Below are 22,651 nucleotides of genomic sequence, written 5' to 3' on the forward strand. Positions count from 1 at the left end.
GTAGCCAGGAGTTCTTCAGGAGTTCAGATAAGAAGGTGTTGAGTTGTTGGGAAGACATTCCTTCTAAAATAGCCCCTATTTTTTGTTTTAGAAGCTGTATCTAGATTTAAACCTTTGAAAGATCTTTGACAAGGACCTTCAGGAAAAGCTTCTGGAACATTAATCATGGGTTAGAAGACAAAGGGTTGTCATGAATCGAAATCTGACTAACAGTCAGGAAACAAAATAAAACAGCCTGTGACATGTTGCAAATAAAGTCAAAGTAAGGTACCTTGATGCTACTCTGTGTTAAGTCCCTTGCTATTTTAATATATTTACTTATTTTGGAAGGGAAATGAGCTGTGGAATTGAAAAATCCATGTATCACAGGTTGATCAAAATCAGAAGAAAAGATAATGGACTTCACACCAAAGTGGATGAACAGGAAACAAGATGCAAGTTCAAATTCTGTAAAAATATTTGCAGTGCAATGAATATTAGAGAAAAATTATCTGAACTATGGTCTACAGACTTAGCTATTCATACCACAACCTTCACTGCATACCTAAGAAAATGTATCTATGCAGACTAACGTTTAATGCACGTCTGTAATCAGTAAGATACAGAGAGCAGGCAGTCTATAGGATGACACAGATAATATTAAGAAGTATATATACAGGTAGTGATACTTCATGGCAAAATCTGAAAGGCATAATTGTAAATTAATTTTTAAATAATATATTGCACAATTAGAAATAGTTCACAGAAGAAAATAAGAAGAAATTAGGGACAAGAAAAAACTTTTAAAGTTAACTGATTAAGGAAAATCAGTTAAGATTGATGAGAAAGACTGATGAGAAAATTATTTTCTGAATGAGATATTAAAGGGAAAGAGGCAAAATAAAATTATACAAAACAAAGGTAAGCTAGGGAAGGTATAATAAGTTTTCCCTCCTTTATCCTACATCAGTGAGAAAACAGTAAAAACCATCAAGATGTCCATAAAATTTGCAACTGTCCCATTTTAAAATACTAAATGAAAGCACAGCGTTCTCACTGACAAATGATTTAGGCTATGCCAAGAATTTAGAAAGACTCAAAGTGGAATTTCATTTTCATATGATGAAAATCTATGGAGCTAATATGAAAACACTTTGTAGAATCTAAATTGTCAGAATTCACACCTTAAACCAAGGTCATACTATCCAGGATTAGGAGGAGATCTTCTAAGGGATCTTCTTTATTTACTAAACAGCTCTTGCATCTTTCTCCAAGGATTCTGATCCTGATAGCTGTCAGAAAAAGGCCACTGGAAAGAGAGGCCATGATTGTGATCCATCATTTCAAGATTACTATATAATGTTCTCTAAAAAAGGATACTGAAGACAAAAAACAGACTCTGTGTGACAGCAACTAGTTAAACACTATGTTAGCTCTGGTTTCTAATTTCAAGGGCTGTCCAAATTTACTGTGTCTGTTCCACAGTCAGAATCCAGAGTAATAAAACCTTCAAATAGCAGTTTCCCCTTTTTGCAGTCTTGCAGTGCTAGCCTAACTCTCCAAACTCCTCTTAAATTTTATTATTGGTGCTCAACTGGCTGCATATCAAGACAAATTAGTGGGTTTGAATTGTGGAGATCTGTAGAGAGCTTTTGATTTTAGGACAGAACCAATTACGGCTGAGCACACTGATCCAGCTCTGACAAGAGGGTTAAGTGGCTTGATTTATATTTGCATTTATGCAGCATTCATATACAAAAAAATAAGTAGTTGAGATTGTCTAGCAGAGAGAGGGAGAAAGGACGTGTATTCAGGTTTTCTAAACAGAGGAAGCAAATATTTAGTGCATGCACACATGAACACAAGCAGCATAAAAATCATCCTTTTGGTTTTTTAGGCACATTGCTATATCAGTGCCTGAGACTTAGGGCTTCAAAGGTCTGGTTTTCATTAAATCTGTCAGAGATGTACAGACCTCTAACACTTTTCATTGTACATGACCGTTAATATGAATAAATGCTTATGTATGGAAATTGCTAATTATTACATTAATTGATCACTTTCACTTCAGCCCTTTTGAAAATAATACATAATGTACCTGTTAAATCGAGGACTGATATGGAAGTGAAAGATAAAGCAGAATTCATTGTATTTTAAAATGGTAAAAGCATATTCAAGAGATTGCATGGGTCTTTTAATTTCTTTTTATTTTATCAACATTGTCTCTCATACAGTAATTTTGTTTCTTATACAGTCATTATTTTCTATCCTGTAGCATATTACATTTTCCAGCATAGCATAGGTTGTAACTGTAAAACACACAATTAATTTTAAAAAATAAGAAGCCCCATCACTCCCCAAGTAACCCTAGAAATCAGATTTTTTAATTCAGGCAAGATCTACTTCAAATTGTTCTTCATTCTGTATGCATAAATACAAAATTGCGCAAGGCTTGATAGAAATTACTCCATTCACTCAAAGTTCCTCAGGAAGGCATATTCCCCAGTGTATTTGTCCTTTTTTTTCCCTTCTTGTCATTTTCCTGTATCTTATGTCTGGCATTCTAGAAGGCAAATATTTTTTAAAGCTTCTAAAACACCTCAGGCTCTGCCTACAGCTACAGACATGTAACCATATGGTTCCTTAATTACTTAAACCACTATGTAAGGCCTATGTGTTAACATTCAAGATACATTTCACCAGTGTTAGCCCAAGGGGACCCAGTTTCTAACCTCATGACTTTGGCATTGCTTGTTTGCTTGTGTAGCATTTCCTTTGCAGCTCTTTAAAATACAAGGGTCATTTCTCAGTCGGATACCTACTGACTAAAAACTATTGAGTCTTCTCACTTGAAAACCTCACTGTACTGTTATTGCTTACTGTATACACCTATCTTACTTCCTTTTTTTTAAGTTTTGCAGATGATACAAAACTGGGAGAAGTGACTGAACCACACATGGTTCTGCTATTATCCAGAGGGACCTCAGCAGGCTGGAGAAATGGGCCAAAAGGAACCTCATGAAGTTCAGCAAAGGGAAATACCAAGTCCTGCATCTGCAGAGGAATAACCTCTAGCACCAGCAAAGGCTGGGGGGCTGAGTGGCTGGAAAGTAGTTCTGCACAGAAGGACCTGGGGGTCCTGGTGGACAACCAGCTGAATGTGAGCCAGCAATGTGCCCTTGTGGCAAGGAAGGCCAACATCTTCCTGGGCTGCATTAGAAAATATGTTTCCAGCAAGTTGAGGGAGGTGTTCCTTATCCTCTGGTCAGCACTGGTGATACACAGCTGGAGTGCTGGGTCCAAGAACAGAGTTCCCCAGCACAAGAGAGACACGGACTTATTGGAGTGAGTTCAAAGGAGGGCCATGAAAACAATTAAGCCGTTGAAGCATACGGCATATGAAGGGAGGCTGGGAGAGCTGGGACTGTTCAGCATGGAGAAGGTTCAGTGGGATTTTACCCATCTATATGGATACATGGATTTACCTGAGTAAAGAGGACAGAGCCAGGCTCTTTTCAGTAGTGCCCACTGACAGGACAAGAGGCAATGGGCACAAACTGAAGCAAGGAAAATTCCATTTAAACATAAGAAATTTTTTCTTTTTTTATGGTGACTGTGATCAAACACTGGAGCAAGTTGCCCAGAGAGTCTGTAGAGTCTCCATCATTGGAGATTTTCATAACTTGACTGGACACAGCCCTAAGCAATCTGCTCTAGCTGACCCTGCTCTGCAGGGGCTAGGACTGCAGACTGGGGGGTGCCTTCCAAACTCAACTGCTATGTGATTTTGTAGTTCTGTGATACCATTTTCTAAAAAAAATCATACCTAAATGAAATTTCCTTCTTTCTCTCTACAACTAAAAGTTTCATGTTTGGTAAATGACTTTCCAAAAATTGCTGGATTTTTTTGATCTTATCCCCTGAAATATGAGGGGAAAACAAATTACACAGCCACTTCCTAGTGAAAGAATTAAAAGAAGTCTGGTAAAAGAACAAGAATATTCACTGCATTTCATTAAAAACAATTTTAAAAAGCATCTCTACCTTATTTCAATAAGATTGAATATTATTAAAAACATTTTGACATTAATTTTCCTGATGTTGTGTGTTCACCACTTGCACATTGGAAAACACTCTTTTCTGGAGTTGGTCAGGGAATCCTTTATTTTGTATTTGATAATGTTGTGTATGAGCAGTCTGTGACTGAATAATAATAATCTTTGATCATGACCAACCTGTGACTGAATGTTACAACCATTCTATCAAGCAGAATTCCTCCATTTATATATCCTTCATTCTCTCATCCTATTTCTCTTCTTGTTTGTTTTTGTCAAAAATATATTGCTGACAATAATTATGTTCATCCCCATGTTGGAACTATGTTCTCAAAGGTATCCAGTGGTGTATCACGTTCATGCTGACTGAAGGGTTCACCATGCCAGGGATATGAGAATGGACAATATGAGGAAGGCTTTTTGCTAAGCTAGAAGTTTTCTTTCTACAAGATCACAATATTGCAACAAAATCAGTATCTTTCAGTATAGTTGTGTGATATCACCAGCAAAAAGTGTATTACAATAACGTAGACTTTAAAGACATTTTAAGTCTCCACAGAAAAAAACAGATAATGTAATATTAATGTTCTGTCAAGCCATTTGCTTGCTGCAGCAGGTGGACTTACTGCCAGAAAAGAAAGAGAAAATTTCCCATTGGCTCTGAGGTTGTTTGGAGAATGTACTTGCTAATTATAACATCCCTTGGAAAAGTGTCCTAAACTCTGTCCTTTTAAATAAAGTCTCTCTGTTTCCAAATCAATCTTCAATTCAGTGTGTTATGAATGATTTTCAAAACTCTTTTCTCCAACTCAGTCTTTTCTGCTTGAAATCTCCCCTGCTTCTCGTTGTTGAATGGCCGTTGTTGATCTTGCCCATCTCAAACTCAATTCAACTCCTCATTTTTACTTTTTTAACGTAAATTCCCTTCTCTACTTTTTCTATAATGAATACACTGGACTCTGTTGATGGTTATCCCGTCTTCTCTGTATCCCATCTTCATGTGATCCCACTCACTCTATGGTATTTAGCTCCTATTTATGATTCCTGATGGCTCACAAACCACCTTTTTTTTTCCTTTCTATTGTGCTATACAGCCATTATAGTAAAGTACTATGAACTGACATCCTTCCAAAGCTGTATCTCTGCCCAGTTCAAGAGTATATTTGCTAGTGTTAAAACTCTACAGAGCTCTGGCTGAACATGTACTCTGGTTGAGCTGCTGTCCCTTGTATTTACTGCTTATATTTATTTAGAATGACAGTCATGAGAAGTTTACTATTAGGGAATTGAGTTTTGACCTTGGCCACAGAGCATGTTACGGTTGTGGAACAAAACCAAGGAGATGATAGCTTCTAATACAGTTTTTAAGAATAATCAGAGAATGTTCACCTTTATATATACCATTGTATCCTCCATGGACTTCTCCAGAACTGGAGATTTCTTCAACATGAGCCCCTTGGTCAGATGTAAAGTATACAAGAGTTTTATCAGTCAGATTATATTTCTCAAGCACATCCAGAATCTGCCCTGAAAAAAAAAAAAAAAAAAAGGAAAAAGAAAAAAACCCAAGAGTTTTAATGTATTCGAGTGGCTTTTTCATTAGACATGGCACATATATACATTTTTGTCCTTATGCCTTTTTAAGATCACTTTCCATATAAATATTATTATACAAAGTCTTTGCACCATGCAGCATACAGTAGGGGATGATTGCACCAATTGCACAAGGCTTGATGCAATCAGGACCATGGCTCAATTGCTGCAGGTTTTCTTGAAGTATAAAACGAGAAGATTTGTGCAGAGCAGAGAAAAGGGCTGATCCACAGAGAGCCAGTGACCTTTGGAAGCAGTTGCTCTCAATCAAGGAAACCCCTCAGCAAGAAGATTCAAACTGCTGAGGATATCTGAAAGTCTCAGCATGCAGAATAGAGCTAACAGTTTGGGGGTAAAGCTTTGCTGCCTAGCAACCTAGAGGCAACATGGCAGAAATCTCAGTGTGAGTGTTAGATAAAGACATTCTAAGAAAAAAAAGGAAGTTAATATATGGAGTGCCTCTGGAGATCACATGGTTTCAATATCAAACCTAGTAATTAGTCCCTAATTTCTCATAAGAATAGACATGGACTAATCTAAAAATATGCAAGGTAATAAACACACACACACATGCACATATTTAAAAAAGGAATCCACCACATGCATATGCTCTGTAACTCAAAGGCACCATGGGTTCATGCTTCATTTTCACAAAGGGCTCCTCACACTACCTTGGCACTGTGGAGAGCCTTGCAGTGCACATAAATTATATTCAAACCTATTTAGACTGAGCTCTTTAAAGAGGGTTTTTGTATGAATGAGAGTGAAACTGCTCTTTGTAACTTGCTCCAGTGAATTTTATACTGATTAGGAATCTAAAATTATTGGTCCTGGAAACTGACCAAAGTATAAGAATATACTTCTTCACATTGGCCTGAAAATGAGCTTTAACCTTGTTCTTTAGGGATCTCAGAGCATATAAAGATAATTCGGTCTTCACAACCATTTTATCTTTATTCTTTTTACTTAAACATCCAACAATGGTCCAATTTGAAGCTTAATTTTGATTTGCTCACCTGTCAAGTAAGAATTAATTCATCAGCTGGTGCCCAGTTATTTTGTCAAAGAGGATAAGAACTTTGAAATACACAGCCTTCTTTAACAATCTTCAGATCATCATTTCTGTTGTTATGTTCTTTTTCTGGATAAGGGGTAGTTATCTTAGCTTATTGCTACTATTTCTAATTGTCTTTTAATGTTACAGCATTCTAAAACTGCCTTGTTAAAAAGGTTGACTGTCTTCATTGCTCATCAATGACTTGGTCATGAATAAGGGGACATCAGCAGTTAGATAAGTGATACCTATCGGTCTTGTTTGTAAACTAGGAGCAAAGAAGAAATGTAAGAGTAGGAGAATTTGTTTATGTAAATTTTGAAACCTTGTGGGAGTTGAAATTTCCCAACAGAGCTGAGGAAAATCTGTTACAAAGGATGACATTTTAAAGTTGGTGGGTTGAAGGAAAATCATGCAGATCCATCTGACAAGCCATTTGTTTGCTGCAGCAGGTGGACTTAGTGCCAGAAAAGAAAGAAACAATTTCCCATTGGCTCTGAGGTTATTTGGAGAATGTACTTGCTAAGTAATTATAACATCCCTTGGAAAGGTGGCAATGATGATAAAAAAGTGGAACATATAGAAAAATTAGGACATTATGTGTGGATATTCAACCACATGACCTCCAGAGTTACCTTCCAACCCATATCAAGCTATGATTTCACGACCCTATGACAGTAAAAATAAATGAGATTGCCCAAAGAAATACATGTGCAATAACATGCACAAATGCACTTTTTATCTACACAGTTTTCCTTGATGAAACTAGATTTTCAAATTCACCCTGTATATAAAAATATCAATATAAACCAAGAATTCTACTCATCCAGTAATGTATATCACATTAAATGATCTCTGGTGATTAGAGACATCTGCTGTCATTTAATAATGGCCATTTTGATTTTCTAATTAATTTGGGAAAAAATGGGAGACAATGAGAAATGTCTCTCTATCACAAATAGTGAAATAAAGCAGTTATCATTATGATGACTTTTTTTTTTTTTTTTTTTTTTTAGCAAGGTTGAGTATCTTAAACTCAACTTAAATGGCTTGAAAAAAAAAATCTCACCTGTTTCAGGAAAAACTCCCCAATAAAATTCACAGAAAGTCTCATCCAACACTTGTTGAACTCAATGGTAAAACTTCCATTTCCTTCATTTGGATTTTTAAACACAAAGAGGATTGGCTACATTAGCATTAGCATTTATTAATGCTAAATAATAATTTAGCATTAATAAATGCTAAAATGAAAACTTATTTTAGCAACAATATTTTTCAGTACAGATGGACTAATAGTGCTAATTCAAATAACACTATTATCAGAGAATGGCAATCACAAGCACTCACAGAAATGAAGCAAAACTTCCATTTCTATTTTAATCTTGAACACTGACACCTTCTAGAATGAAAACTGTAAATAAGCAATAAAGTGTGTGCTACCAGATGATAAGGCCCACTAAAGTGGATTTGAATGATGTAGTTACTGTTAACACAAGCAATGCATTCACTTATTAGCATTTCTAAATGGTAACCAATACGGAAGAAATATGCAGAAAATGTACTGTGGATTTCTACGAACAGATACCTTTTACATGCAATATTATACAAATTTTAGAAGAAAATACTACAAAATAAGCAAAATACATTCTTTACTGTTTTCTGATAGCAATTTATTTTTTATTTTAATTCCCCCACTCTTATTATTTCTGTAGATTTCATAGAGACTTTAGAATTAAATGAAAATGGATGTATAAACATTCCTAGGCAATGCCAGCTAATGTACAAGGGGGAGTTTAATCTAACTTATTTTAGTTGACTTTGGAAGAGGTGAATCACAACTGCTAAAAGGCCTTTTTTACCTGTTGACTAAAAAAGAGAAGACAGGCAACTAGCTCAAAACCAAATGCCATTTTAGACATCAAGGACAGTAAGACGAATCCTACCCAAACTGCTAAACATGCAACTACATGAGCAACACACTTTAACGACTGTGCTGAACAGATAAATGACATCTGAGTAAGGGAAGATGGTAAAACTGTATTGCTTCACCCATAAAATATGATTGTAAGGGTATTAATATGTCATGTGCTCTTGAATTACAGTAATGGGGATTCAGCTGGCTTAGTAGCCCTTTGAGTCTCATTGCTGGTTGCCAAAAGCAATAAAAATTTTAAAGACTTTTGGGATCTAAAGAGTTTATACAGCATAGGAAACTAGCATAAATAAACCAAAACACTAGGAAAACTGTAGCTCTGTTCAAGTAACAATATCTTACTATCCCCAGCATAGGAAATTATCAATAAAAATGGAAGGATTCCTGATTGAAAAGACTCACTTGAAAGCCATGTTCTAAAAATTAACAGCTGCACTGATCTCTGTGGATGGTACCATTTACATTTTTTTCTGATTTGAACAGAACAGATTTGGAAAGACAACATTTCTGAACAACAAAATCAATCTAACACTGAGGGAGCTGCATAATTTCTGAAGCTATTTAGCAATCAGAATTTCAGATCATTTCTCCTACTATTGCCATTCTATGAATGTATACCCAACATAGGTGGCTAACATTGTAGCAGAAAAAAACATTAGATCATTGGACACTTTTATTTGTATTTTTTAAGACACAAAACAGATTAAGAACAGCATGAAGATGTTACTTGTTTTAATTAGTACATCAGTGTTCCAAAATTTAAGTAAAGCTACCTCCAAAATATACTGAGGAGTGCTCTCTACATTCTGCTTTCCACTCTTGCTTCAAACTATGGTAAATTATAAATAGTTGTTTCATTCTTAAAGTGAAAATGCCAGTTTCAGTGGAGTGATAGCCATGTGAAAGTGTTAAGTGCAACTGACTTTATTCTTTAGAAGGAAACTGAGAGTACCATGACACTATTCAACTTCTCTAATACAACATGAATGGTTGCCAAACCAGCCTCTCTAATGCTGAATATAATTTCTGGAGTTTTGAACCTCATAAAACTCCTTTTGTGCTCATCTATATTAATATATGGGGCTTATGAAAAATCGACTATTTGAAAAAAAGGTACAAATCTTGAAAACCAATGTATTTACAAACATATTAGTGATTTGGAAAACTGTTCAAAGATTTAGTCAAGCAAGCATGTGAACATATGCGTTTGATTCATAAATTAACTCACTGTCATTTGAAGTCAATAGGACAGAAATGTTATTTGTATTCATTTGAAATAATTTAGAGTCTTGCTGAAATTATGAATAAAAAGCCCTAGAATACAGAATACGTCTGTGTAATCTAGGCATTAGGACAACATAGTCTCTTATTTCTGAGGAAAGTTTTAAAACTGTATGCCAGATTCAAAGAAACAACCGGATTAAGAAGGAGGGTTAGGATCTGTCTCAGGACAAGACAGCTGAAGATAAAGGGAGTTCCTGTAAATATAACATTATTTCCCCACTCCAGCAGACTTTCACATTCTTCTGTTGCATCCAGAAGGTTACAGTAAGCTTGAGACAATTATTGGAGAAAGAGTGATCTGGGAAGATCAGCCATCACATCTCTGCCTAAAAGAGGCAGTTTGGGTTTGGGGGTTTTATTTATTTTTTAATTTTATTTTATTTGCAGTTTCAGAATTCCCTACTGATACTAATGTTTGTTTTTGAATAGCATCATTAGCCAGAATCACAACTAACTTGTAGTCAGCTGAAGGGGTTCACCTCTGTGAGTGGAAAGCCAGGAATGCTTTGAATACATGCATAAACACCTACAAATTAACCCTACATGCATAATTATCTGGAAGCCCATATTTCTCCCAGAAAAGATATTGATGCCATTCAACTGCATAGCAAACTTCTTGAGGAGTTTAATTAAGGTAATTCCACCGTTCATCATTTCTTCAGGGCTCAAAGGCTAAGATTTTCACCTTATGAAAACGTAATGTTGCAACTTCTGCACACCATCATTCACAAGCTAACAATCATTTAAATTTCTGAGTTGATTTTGTATGATGAAGAAAGATACTTCACTCTTTAATACACTGATCTGATTACAAAATCCACTGACTAAAACCATTGTATAAAAACAAGCTTCGTAACTAAGACCAAGACATCCCTATCTTAATTTTAGCTTTGTACATTTCAGGTTATAAATATGCAAATGTTTCTGTGGTATGCTCAGAGCCATACAGTTTCCCCTTGATAAATATGTAAATGAGTTTGTCTCTGCAGTGGGGAAGTAATTATCACTTTCAGACCTAGTCATTGAGCACAACACTTGAGGTAAAGATGGAAAATAATGAAACCATTGACAGCAGCACAAGAAGTGGCTGCACATATGGTGAACAGTACATAAACCCTGCATGCAATGTGTTTAACATTCAGAGCTAGAACACAACCACTGGAAAGTGGAAATTCTGGGACGAAGCAATAGGTTGTGTTACGGCACATTATCTAGCCATTCAACAGAACACATCCACCTAAGAAGAGAGTGATTCTGCATAGGGGAGGCATTAGCATATGAACCTCAAAGGTGAGAGTGAATACTAGTTAGTATAACTGTTTGACTAGAACAGAAAATAAATGCATAACTAATTACAAAATGTACAATAATTCCTGTAGGAAGAAAATGGAGTGTAGATTCAGTGGAAAGTCTTGATTCAGTCCTACAGTGTTATCATTATTTTTATAGTTATACTATGGAAACAGCCCATACGATGAAGTCTTCTCCAGAGTACAAAGCTGGAGTCTCAAATGTGCTAAGTTTCTATGATAGGTTAGTGGGATCTTCAGTGTCAACAGGACATTCTACCAAACAAGTAGCATATGGTTCTGAAAAAGCACATCTATATTAGTGTTTTAACTCAGAGCAGGAGCACATAATTACAGTAAGTCCGATCATGGGCAGTTAACATATTTCTGTTTGCCTAGCAAAGCCCGCTTAGATTTTGTCACCTGGATTCCTTCTGAATTAAACTAAACTCAAGGACAGACTCCAGGAATGCACCTGAGGCACTCACACTATTGATGGGCATTCAGTCTATGGGAGCTCAGTAGACCTAGTCTGAAGTGGATTTCCTGTCTCTGCTGGTGTGCTGACAGTCTCTCTTCAGCTCAGAAGATAGTTGAAACCTGCCACTATTGGCAGTTCAAAACATCATAGGATTGATGAATCCTATACTGAAACTCTGGTGCTAGCAAAATCAAGATCCACCTGTGCATACTGTAGATACATAGAGGGTGGGATTTATATATAGTGTACACCTCTACATCTGACATAGGTACTATAAACATTTTCTAATGAAGCAAAAGAAGCATTTTCATATGCAGCTCGCCTATCTTGATTGAATTTGACGCCAAAAATTGTAAATTCTTTTCACAATGAGGTCAGGTGAGGCACTTACCCCAGATTTAACTACCAACAACTACCATTCAAATCAGTAGCTGCTAGGTCCAGATAGTCTGTAGAACATCAAACATTTTCCTGTTGGATTCCCCTAGACTCAGGGTGAGACAAGTAAAACCAGTGCAAGTGCTTGGAGAAGGGCAGTCTTTTTGAAAAAGCAAAGCAACTTTGGTGTGGAGCCAGCTAAGCTATCAGTGAGAATTTGCTTTCTGTTTGGATTTGGATTGTCATGTAATTGCAAACTTGTAATTGGCTTGTGACTGTTTATACAGTTTTATAAGTATAATGCGTCTCTCAGACCCTCAAGATAAATTTTCAGCATAGTGCACAGCAGATTAGGTATACACTGCTAGCAGCTATGAATAAATCAACAAAATTTTGTCTTATGCGTGTTTTTCATAGAGAGAAGTATCACATCTCTTATTTTTCTTATATAGGGTTAAAATTATTTTTGTATTTGTGAAAGTTGGAGTGATACTTTAAATATATATAAATACATGTGGACAATAAAGCAAAGAGTTAAGTTGTGAAGATCTGTAATTGTAGCTGCAATATAGACGATGCAGGATAGAATGATCATTGTATTTACAATATTACTGATGGATCATTAAAAGTCAGAAGTATAAATATTCGGATATCTCCTTATTAGTATTTAAATTGGCTAATAATTGCTCAAAATTAACTTTTAGACCTTACATCTGTTGAACATAAGTCTGTGTATTTCTAATGCAAATCCTAATTTTCAGACTGCTTAAAATGCTAAAATATGAGGGATGGTCATGCAATTTTAGGAGGGTCCATTGCATTTGCATATTGCATGACAGCTGTGATAACTTTTTGGGTAAATTTGCATCATCATTCTGCACGCATCTGAGAATAAGATCTATTTCACACATACAACTAAGATGCATAATGCAAAAGACACTGTCTAGTTCCCCACTTCAAGGTCTCCCATGTTTTCTTGCAAATTTTGGAAGGGATTTCTTCACGTAGGACCTAGGTAAATTATAATGACAACCTAAGGATGCTATTCTTTTTATAATTAGACTGTCAAATGAAGTTAAGACTTCAGCTATTTGATCATTCCAATATAAACTGATGGTGATTGATTCAGTAATTGTAGAGCGATAAAAGAAACACTTCTCTATATCTTCAAAGGTTTAATCATTTATTAACATCAGACAGAGTTTTGAGCTGAATATGTATATGCTCTTAGATCCAAATGCATAATGCCAACATTTTGCCAGATTAAAGTATGAAGAATTATGAAGAATTAAAACAGGGCAAGTAATTTAACCCCACATTTTAATCCTTTGCACTTTTCTGAAAATTTCAAAGTATTTGTCAGTGTGTTTGTTTAACTTCTATAACTTTTATGAAAAAAAAAATCTAACTGTGATAAAATTGGTTGACATCAGAGCCTAACCATATCTTGTCTTTCAATAGCCAAACTTTTTAAATCTTTGCTAAACTTGGAAGCAGGTTTTAACCATTTGCTATAAATCAATATCATAAAGTTAAGAGGAGTTTTATCAAGAGTGAATTAATATTCCTCAGTAAATCTTAATTCTTATAATTTCCCAGTTTTCTGTTTTTAACTGTGCAAGTCTAATCTCACTTGGAAGTAGCTGTGCATTAATGCAGTCCCAAAACACAAGATGTCTTTTTTCCCCCTTGACATGACCATCACCATGCGCACTTGCTAATTCACCTACTTCTCTAATTGCTTTTGGGCAACTCGGTGTTTTTTGTGCCACTCAGTGGCTTTTGTGCCTAAGCCTACTGTGCAATCACCATCTTCAAACCATGATAGCTGTGAATGAATCTCTGTACAGACAGTATTAATACCAATAAGAAAGCAAGCCTGTGAAAATTGTCCTCAAGGGAATTTTCCACTAATGAATGTAAGTTTCAATCTGACTTCTCTAGATGACATGCTGAACTTAGCAAAAAATGACAAATAAATCGAAGACCACAAATCTTTCTTTACAATTCAGCTTTTCTTTCAAATTATTCTCCTTTTTCTTTCGTATGTTTGTGTGTTCAGTATGACAGTACCTATGCTGATTTAAATTCCAGAGGATCCTTTCAGAAGGGAAGGCAAATAATTTTTGAGGTCATCCTCACTGATCATAGCTGACTAGCTCAGAAGATTGCTCACTACTTTATGAAATGGGACTTTGATTCCTTAATTCATCTAAGTGCTCTTGAAAAAATATTCCCAGCCTATTTGGAAAGAGCTTTTGATGAAGTTTCAGAGTAGTACTCAGTAGCATAGCAGATGTCTACAAGAAAAAAAAAAAAAAAAATCTGCATTTTTCTGGTCTGAGGCCTGGAAAGAGAAATATGTCACTCTCATTTTAAATTGGTTCGGAAATACTTGAGGTCTCTGCTTAGGCCAAGACGTATTTTATGCCCCCAAGACATGGTGGGGGCACAAAATCATGAAGAACCCTGAGATCATTAGGCCCATTTCTTTGCCTTTGCTCTATCTGATTCTTACTTGTGAATAAAGCAAATATGTGATGTGAAATTACTAATACAGTTAATAATCTGATTTTACAAAGGTTCAAGTATATGAATGCTACGTGTTACTTGGTTTGTAATGGGAATTTACAAAAATGGATCTATGAGACTTTCCTGTATGAAGGCAAGACAGATTTCTGGAAGAGCTCTGCTTTGCATACAAGGATCACAGCAAGATGTGGTTTTTAGGATCAATCTATACTTGAGATGCGGAAGGATCATTCACATAGCACCACCACAGATCACCTGAAATATTAGCATAGATACAAGGAACAAATTAATCTAACTGTAAATAGATAGTATTAGGGGAAGAAAGGAGTTATTGAGAAGGCAAACTTCCCAAAGCACAGATGGCAAGTAACCACTGGAAAGCCCCAACCAGCATTCTTACTTATGGGAACAGCACTATTTCTATGGATAGAGAGGCAGGTGCAGGGTTAGTCCCTCTGTATTAATGTATTTTTTAAAAGGACTAGTTCTTTCTGAACCAATAACATAACATCTATGGAAGTTGTATACAGATAGACATCCTTGAACAGAAAAGGTTTGAAATCTTCACATTTCACATGAATAGTTCTGTAACAGACTGGTATATACAGAGAGAAGTACACAACAGCAATGAGATTTCTGCTCTCAAAGGCACAGAAAAGCATGGCTAGCTATATTCAGGAACTTACTGTATTGTTATGAAGATTAGGCAATTAAGTATGACAACAGTAGGATAGAGCATATGCATACGTTTCCTGATAGGGTATTTACTACACCAGTGCCTTCTATTTAAAACAATTATTTTCTACTCTCATTCTCTCTGTATTCCTAAAATTAATACAGAACAAGGGACATAATTAAATGTCACATCAGAAAATCAGTTTACATTCTGAGAGAAAAATGTGATATTATTCTCTAGGATTTTTTGCCAAGAAAGTCCTCAAAGCTCTCTTTAACTCAGCCATCTACTTTTTATGAGCAGCACCTGGGGCTTATTGCAACTGCTTGACCAACTACAGCAGAATCACAGAAAAAATGAAATGAGAATGGACTGAGAAATTTGGGATATGGGGCTTGACTACTTCAGCTCTAAACTGGCAAGAGTATTTAGGATATGTCCCACATGTTTAGGGATTATTTTAAGGACAACTGCCAATTTTGTGCCTATTAAAATAATACTGGTAAAAAAGCTATCATAGCGGCACTGCCTATACAACCATGCTAAGATGCTCAAACTTTGTCCTGTAGGATGTGCTGTGGTGGATACAAAGAAATTTACATTATGTTTTACTCTGTCCTCAATCACATCTTTTTATGTTGTTGGAAACTTTGGCCCCGACAAGGACTTCATGAGACAGGTGGGACATTTCAGCCCACTTTCAGCTGCACAGACATCATCCTTACCTTTGGCTCTGGTTTTCGCTCTACTTTCCTGCTAATGGGTATTTGACACTTGTATGGTGGTTCCCCCTGCCTGCGAGCTTCTGGCAGCCACCTCTGCTTTCCTCCTCTGCTTTGCCAGCTATTGCTAGCCACACACTTAGCCCTGTCTTGCACATATTAGAAAGGTGGACCACTTGTTTACTGTCTTTCTGACATTATAGTTAAACTTTAAAACTAAGGATATACTTCTTATATTACATGGTTTTCACTTTTTTTCCCCCTTTTTTATTAAAAATATATCAACATAAAATAGATCGTTTCAAATGCTGTGATACTATTATTTTCATAGAGCATCCATAGTTGTTGACTTCAAGTCAGCGCAGTTCCACTGACTTCAGTGCAGTTACATCATCCTATGCAAACAGCAGATCTATTGCAACATGGTTAAAAAGAACAGATATTTATCAGGGTATTTATCATCTTGCTTAGTCAAGTGACCACTTCTTCCTTCTTCAACCATGTCCCTAAAACCCACTTCATTAAAAAAAAAAAAAAAAAAAAAAAGGAGTTTGAGGAACCTGGGTACTTGCCAACTAGAGACACTTCTATATTGCTACATGAAGAACCTGATCTTAATTTCATCTCATTCTCATTGGATTTAGGAAGATACCTTCTTCAGCTATTAGGAAAGAATAACTAATACATGAGTTTTAAGGAACTGAGAAATGTTTATATATAAAAGGAAATTTTAAATAAAATAAAAAAGTTCTGTTAACTCATCTAAAAAGTGACACCTTCCAAAAGGAGGTGTAATATTAAAGTATGTCAAATTGATATCACCCTTTTATCTTAATTGTAAGACACTTTTGTTCCTCCTTCTTAAAACGTAGTCTTTCCAGAATTGCTTAAATAATGATGTTCCAATAAGCTATTATCAATAGGGACTGATCATTGTAGGAGATGCCAAGCAATGAAAAGCAGCCAAGTGGAAGGAAAAATACTGTGTGATCTCCTGTGACAATCCATTGGGAAGAATTAACCAAGAATAACAAAAAAGGAAGGAAAAAAAAAAAGGAATAAATTATCTGCTTGTGGCATATGAGCAGCTGACAAGAAAAGAAGTCCAGATTCAACTATTAGGTGAAAGTACACCTCTCACATCAGGAAGGCAAAAAAATTACTTAAAATAATATAAAACTGGTATTGCAGATATGGAAATACATTAAATGTACCCTGGCTACTTACTTCAATAGGACTGTTCATATCAATATGGGAGAGAACCCGGTGCTAAGGGTCTGGTTTTGGAACACTGCATCATAACCATATTTCCAAATGTATACTACTGGATAGGCCAAGATCTCTTTTTACATCTAGGGAAAGGAAAGAATCTACCAAAAGGGAAAGAAGTCTCAACTTCAGAGATGGCAGCAGACCTATAACAGACATTTTGTTAAAATGAATTTCCTGGCTGTCACTGAAGTAGCTCAATTATGTATGAAAGAGTTTTATAAACAGAACAGGCCTTTTCTCAAACATCGATTATCAAAGCTTCTGATATCCTCAAGGTACTGTATTTTATTCTTTTACCCCTTGTTTCTGTTTTAAAGAAAATGCTACTTACCATTTAACACCCATAGCAAACTTTTGAATACATTCCTTAAAGGTTTCTTATCAATCCAAGTTGTCAGCAAGAAATTGAATCACAGCTGACAAAAGAAATTCTAATTTCAGATTTAGAAAATTCATAGCTAAGGAGTCCCAGAATTTTATAAACTGATCATCTGAAAACAATGAAATGACAGTGGTTCTTTCATATTTATTGACATTACACATTATTAAATGTTTCAAAAGTTTCAGTATGGTGTGATCATTGAATTACAGCAAAGTTTGGGTCAGAAAGGACCTTCAAAGACCATCTAGTCCAACACCTCTGCTGTGAGAAGGGACAGTCATCACTAGGTCACTGCGCTCAAAGCCCCGTCCAACCTGACCTTGAACACTGCCAGTGATGGGGCATCCACCACTTCTCTGCGCAACCTGATCCAGTGTCTCACACCCTCATTGTAAACAATTTCTTCCCTATGTCCAGTCTGAACCTACCCTCTTGCTGTCTAAAACCATTGTCCTTTGTCCTGTCGATACAGGCCCTGGTAACAAGTCTCTCTCCATTTGTCTTATAAGCCCCCTTCATAAATGGAATGGCAGCAATAAGGTCTCCCCAGAGCCTTCTCTTCCCCGGGCTTAACAACCCTAGCTGTCCGTATTTCTCCACAGAAGTGTTCCAGCCCTCTGACCATTTTTGTGGCCTTCGTCAAGACCCGCTCCAATAGGTCCATGTCTTTCTTGTACTGGGGACCCCAAAGCTGGACACAGTATTGCAGGTGGCTCTCATCAGAGAGGAGTAGAGGGGGAGAATCATCCCCCTTGACCTGCAAGCCACACTTAACTTCATGCAGCCCAGGGTACGATTGCTTTCTGGGCTGTAAGCGCACATTGCTGGCTCATGTCCAATTATTCGTCTACCAAACTGAACAGATAAATTATATCTGTTCCAATTCTAAATAAAGAAAAAACCATATTCATTTATTACCTGCTTAATGTGTGCTCTGCTGTTTTGTGGTGCCAAAATCAACTATACTTTGGATTAGATGCACTTTGATACATTTCACACAACCCTATACCATACACACAGCTATACTTTTCATAGTGCCAAAAATAGTATCTTCCATACCTTTGCTAGAAATGCTGAGACATCCTGAGCTATTATTTATTTATTTCAAACATATGGCATTAAGTTAACTTTGGGTTTGCAGGAAGAGAAAATTCATATTGATTTTCTGGGCCAGGCAATTCGATAAGATTAAAAGCACATTTACATTTGTATTAGTTCTTGTTTGCTTGCTTTGTTTTTAAATTCTAGTCTGATTCAAAAATGGAAGTAAAATAAATTTCTAGCCCACAAATATCTCATCCACTGAAATACAAGAGCCTAAAGAGCCGATATCCTTTATTCACATAACACAGAAATGGCAACAGTACTTTAAAACCACGTAAACTGTAGTACCTAAGGGCCAAGTTGACCACACAAAATTTTAGGCAAACTGTGACATTATAGATTACTCCATCTAGTAGACTGTTAAAAGGGCACATACTGAGAAAGGAAGATGCTTCTCTTTTCCTCCTTTCTGCCCTCCCTGAAAGCTTGTTATGAAAAAGGAGGTATGAGAGGGAAGGGTGCTCTGCCTCCCCTCTTGTGGTAGCAGCAATCTGCAAGATCTACTGAAGCTGTGGAATACAACTTCATGCTGGTCTAAGGTAGGAATTTTATTATCCTGGAGTCTCTCTTTCATCATCTCAAGGAAGCAACTCAGCCCTTAGGGGTCAGGTGTTCCTCTGGTTATTGTGCTTACTACAGTAACATAAAATCTGTTGGGTGTTCTCAGGGTTACTACAACGTGCTCTTCATGAGAAAATGTTATAAAGAAACTTCCACGGGTGGGTAGGGGGAGGGGATGACTTAAAAATAGAAGTGTATATACAAATACAAGATCTAAGCCAAAAGAAAGAGAAAACAAAAAGAAAGCATTCAAAATAGTTAAAAATACCTGAGTACACTAAATGAAATATGAAAAAACAACAACAACAAAAACCCCAAACAGTAACATTAAAAAATAACAGATAGGAAAGCATAATAAAGATTCAGTGTCAGTATTCCTTAAATAGTCCCCTACACTGAAACATAAATGAATTTTTCAAAGAAGTAGTGATGAAAAAAGCTGGAGAAAAGTAAATTTATCATTTTACCAGCCTGCCTTTCACTAATCACAGCATCATTACTCTGGTGCTTTCCCTAACTTTAAAAATTTCACTATTTATCTCATTAATATATTTCATTATTAATATATAGAATGATTAAAAATCTTTCTGTAATGCAAAATACAGAACTGTTTTCTAAAAGAATAATAATATTTGGTAGTATTATCAGCCTGCCTATTACATAGTGTGGTTGTTTTAGAAGTCAAATGTATCCTACCATTGAAAAAAACCCAGACAGTTAATAAAAAATGTAGTTTTACCAACCTCATCAATAAGAGCTTATTACCACCTGGAATTTGAGCCTTGTGATTCGCAGTGAAAAATTTCTGCATGACAATTCTCTACTAGGAACCAGCCTGCTGATGAACAATAGTTTACAACACAGAATTGATACAGCATCAGCTTTACTGTATGATTACTGTTTTCACTGAGAATTAGTTCCCCTCTTTTTTAATACTATGGTATTAAATTAATGAATATACATTTCAAAAGGAGCATGAAAAATTTTTATGTCTTTCTCCAAGAAACAGCAGGTATGATTTTAAAAGAACCTCTAGGATTCTCAGAATCATCACTGAAACTGAAATGCACATGGTCAGTTTTAGGTTTTTTTCTACAGCTAAATGAGATGCAGCCAGCTATGAATAAATGGTAGAAAGCTGGAAGACATTTCCTGAATCATCACAGAAACTGTTCATATCATTATAGTTCATATATTGGTGAAGATATTTAATTATCCTTAAAAAATGACGCTTAATCCCCAAGACCAGAAGAAAACCTGAGTCCAGGTGCTCATTCTAACCATTTCCCACCTCCAACATGGATCAAGACCTGGAAGGATAAATGGCTTGCTTCCCCCCCTCCCCATTCCCATGCCAGCTGAATTAAAGTCCCAATGTTTTACTACGGATCCAGAGCTGGATTAGTGGGTGACTGGCAGCAATGCTATACCTCAGTAAGTAAATCTGAACATCATCTCTTTGCCTTAGTTTTTCTTCTGGGAAACAGAATAATAAGTTTCCCCTGTCTTATAAAGACTGTGAAAATGCTCATTTGTGAATCTGTTATATACTCTAGCAAAGTAATGCCACAGAAAAGATGAGAGATGTCAAAGAAATATGTCTTCAAAACAGACTTCAATAGTGTGTGTTAAATAAAACATGAGAATTCATATTTAACAATGAGGAATATACCTACTGTTGAGTAGCTGCTCATTAGAAGGCACTCTTTGATGAGGAGACCGGGTTCCAATGGGAAAAGAAATGGCATGTAAACATATGCTTAAAAACTGTATCATAAGACACAAGCACAGGAAGACTGATTTTTCCTATCTTCGAGTACTTGACTACATAGCCTTACAATGTTCACTTGTGTCTTCTGTGTGTTTGCATGAATTCATGGACTGTATCAGTTATATTAAGGTACTGGGTAATCCCCTACAAAAATATCTGAAAGGAAAAGGTGTGGGTGGGAAGGTTTAAATTCCCAGATTAAAAATCCCAACATCTTTATTTTCTCTGCTCCTCTGTTTCATGTTTAGGCTTCTTTCATAGATATGTAACTTCTACCAGCAACTTTCTTCACCTACTAGCTCAGTTGCATCCTTTATTAATACCATGATTACAAGCTCTATAAATACCTAGATAGATATTGCTTTCAGTGTCCATGTGTTGAAGAAAAAGGATGGCAAAATCATGTTCATAGGACAATGCCAAAGGTTTCAGGTTCACAGCAGGGACACTTCCTCCAAAGTGAGCAAAGTCTGCCATTCTGATCCCTTGTTCTGGGTGACTGACTTACTAAATTCCCATAGAGTTTCTTTGGGACAGAGCAAATGTAACTCCTCTTAACAGCTTCACAGTATCTGTGCTAAAAAGGTTGCTATGCAGAGGCACACCATCAGTAAAATCTTTAGTAGAGTCTTTTAAAACTGCTTTCCCAATCTGTATTTTGGAGATTATCTACAGTTTGGATAAAGTTAGCCCCATTCATTTTCCTCATTGCAATCTTCACGTAAGCATACATAGAAATCACTGTATTCCTGCAGGTCAATTTTGGTTTCAATCTTTACTGTGTTCTTAATCCCACTGATAATAACCTTCCACACCCACCTTAAGCAAGAAACAAAATCCCACCATATTATTTATATGTGAAATTGAACTTTAGGTGCAAAGGTTAGACAGGTTTGTAGCACATTTCATTACAGAACTTCCTATCCTTATTGCTTGGAGAGTTGCTTGGATTCTCTTATCCCTAGCTTATCTAAAACAAGCTTTGAGCTTTCTCCTACTTATGGAAATTAGCTTGTCTCAAGAGCAGTGCTAATTTTTCCACTGATTAGAGCATTGTGATCACCGTGCTAGATGGCATTTCAATGTTTTTGTATTAGACCCGATTTTCAGAGGTTCATAACTAATAGAAAGCCTTTAAATTTTTGAAAGTTATGATTAGATTTTTTTAAAGTAAAATGCACAGTGCACTAACACATCTTGTGCTTGACAATTTAACTCCTGCAATATCAGATGCAAATGAAATCTGCTGAGCAGCTGGCAGCAAATTTTGAACAACACAGCATTACTACCACAAGCTGAATCACACTGAAGTTTTCCATCATGGAGTGTGTTACTAAGACATTATTTAAACTTGACTGATTTAAAAAAATGCTATAGGAATGGTTGCTTAAGATGTGCTTTGTAATCTTGTAAATAACGTTCTAAGAAGGAGCTTTGCTGTGTACAAGGATGTAATATAGAAAAAAGAAACTGTACTTAAGGAGGATTAGGTAGCTCAGAAGGCTTATCATAGTGGAAATGGGAGTCTTTCATCACTGAGTCACCTCTTAAATTCAGCCCTGTTCAGTAGTGACTGAAAGTCATT

At 36.1% G+C, this 22,651-nt stretch overlaps 1 protein-coding gene across 9 annotated transcripts in view; it reads right to left on the reverse strand.

The window, feature by feature from the left end:
* Positions 1-22,651, reverse strand: part of STS (steroid sulfatase) — a 113,655-nt gene that overhangs the window by 40,274 nt on the left and 50,730 nt on the right. For 8 of the 9 annotated variants that reach the window (XM_074907521.1, XM_074907530.1, XM_074907556.1 and 5 more), the window contains one exon: positions 5,424-5,561. The exons of the other annotated variant lie outside the window; for it this stretch is intronic. In XM_074907521.1, the coding sequence (XP_074763622.1) occupies positions 5,424-5,561 (138 nt within the window). The remainder of the gene's footprint in view (positions 1-5,423; positions 5,562-22,651) is intronic. 9 annotated transcript variants of the gene reach the window in all.

The sequence above is a fragment of the Athene noctua genome, chromosome 1, assembly GCF_965140245.1.
Source record: "Athene noctua chromosome 1, bAthNoc1.hap1.1, whole genome shotgun sequence".
Classification (NCBI taxonomy): Eukaryota; Metazoa; Chordata; class Aves; order Strigiformes; family Strigidae; genus Athene; species Athene noctua.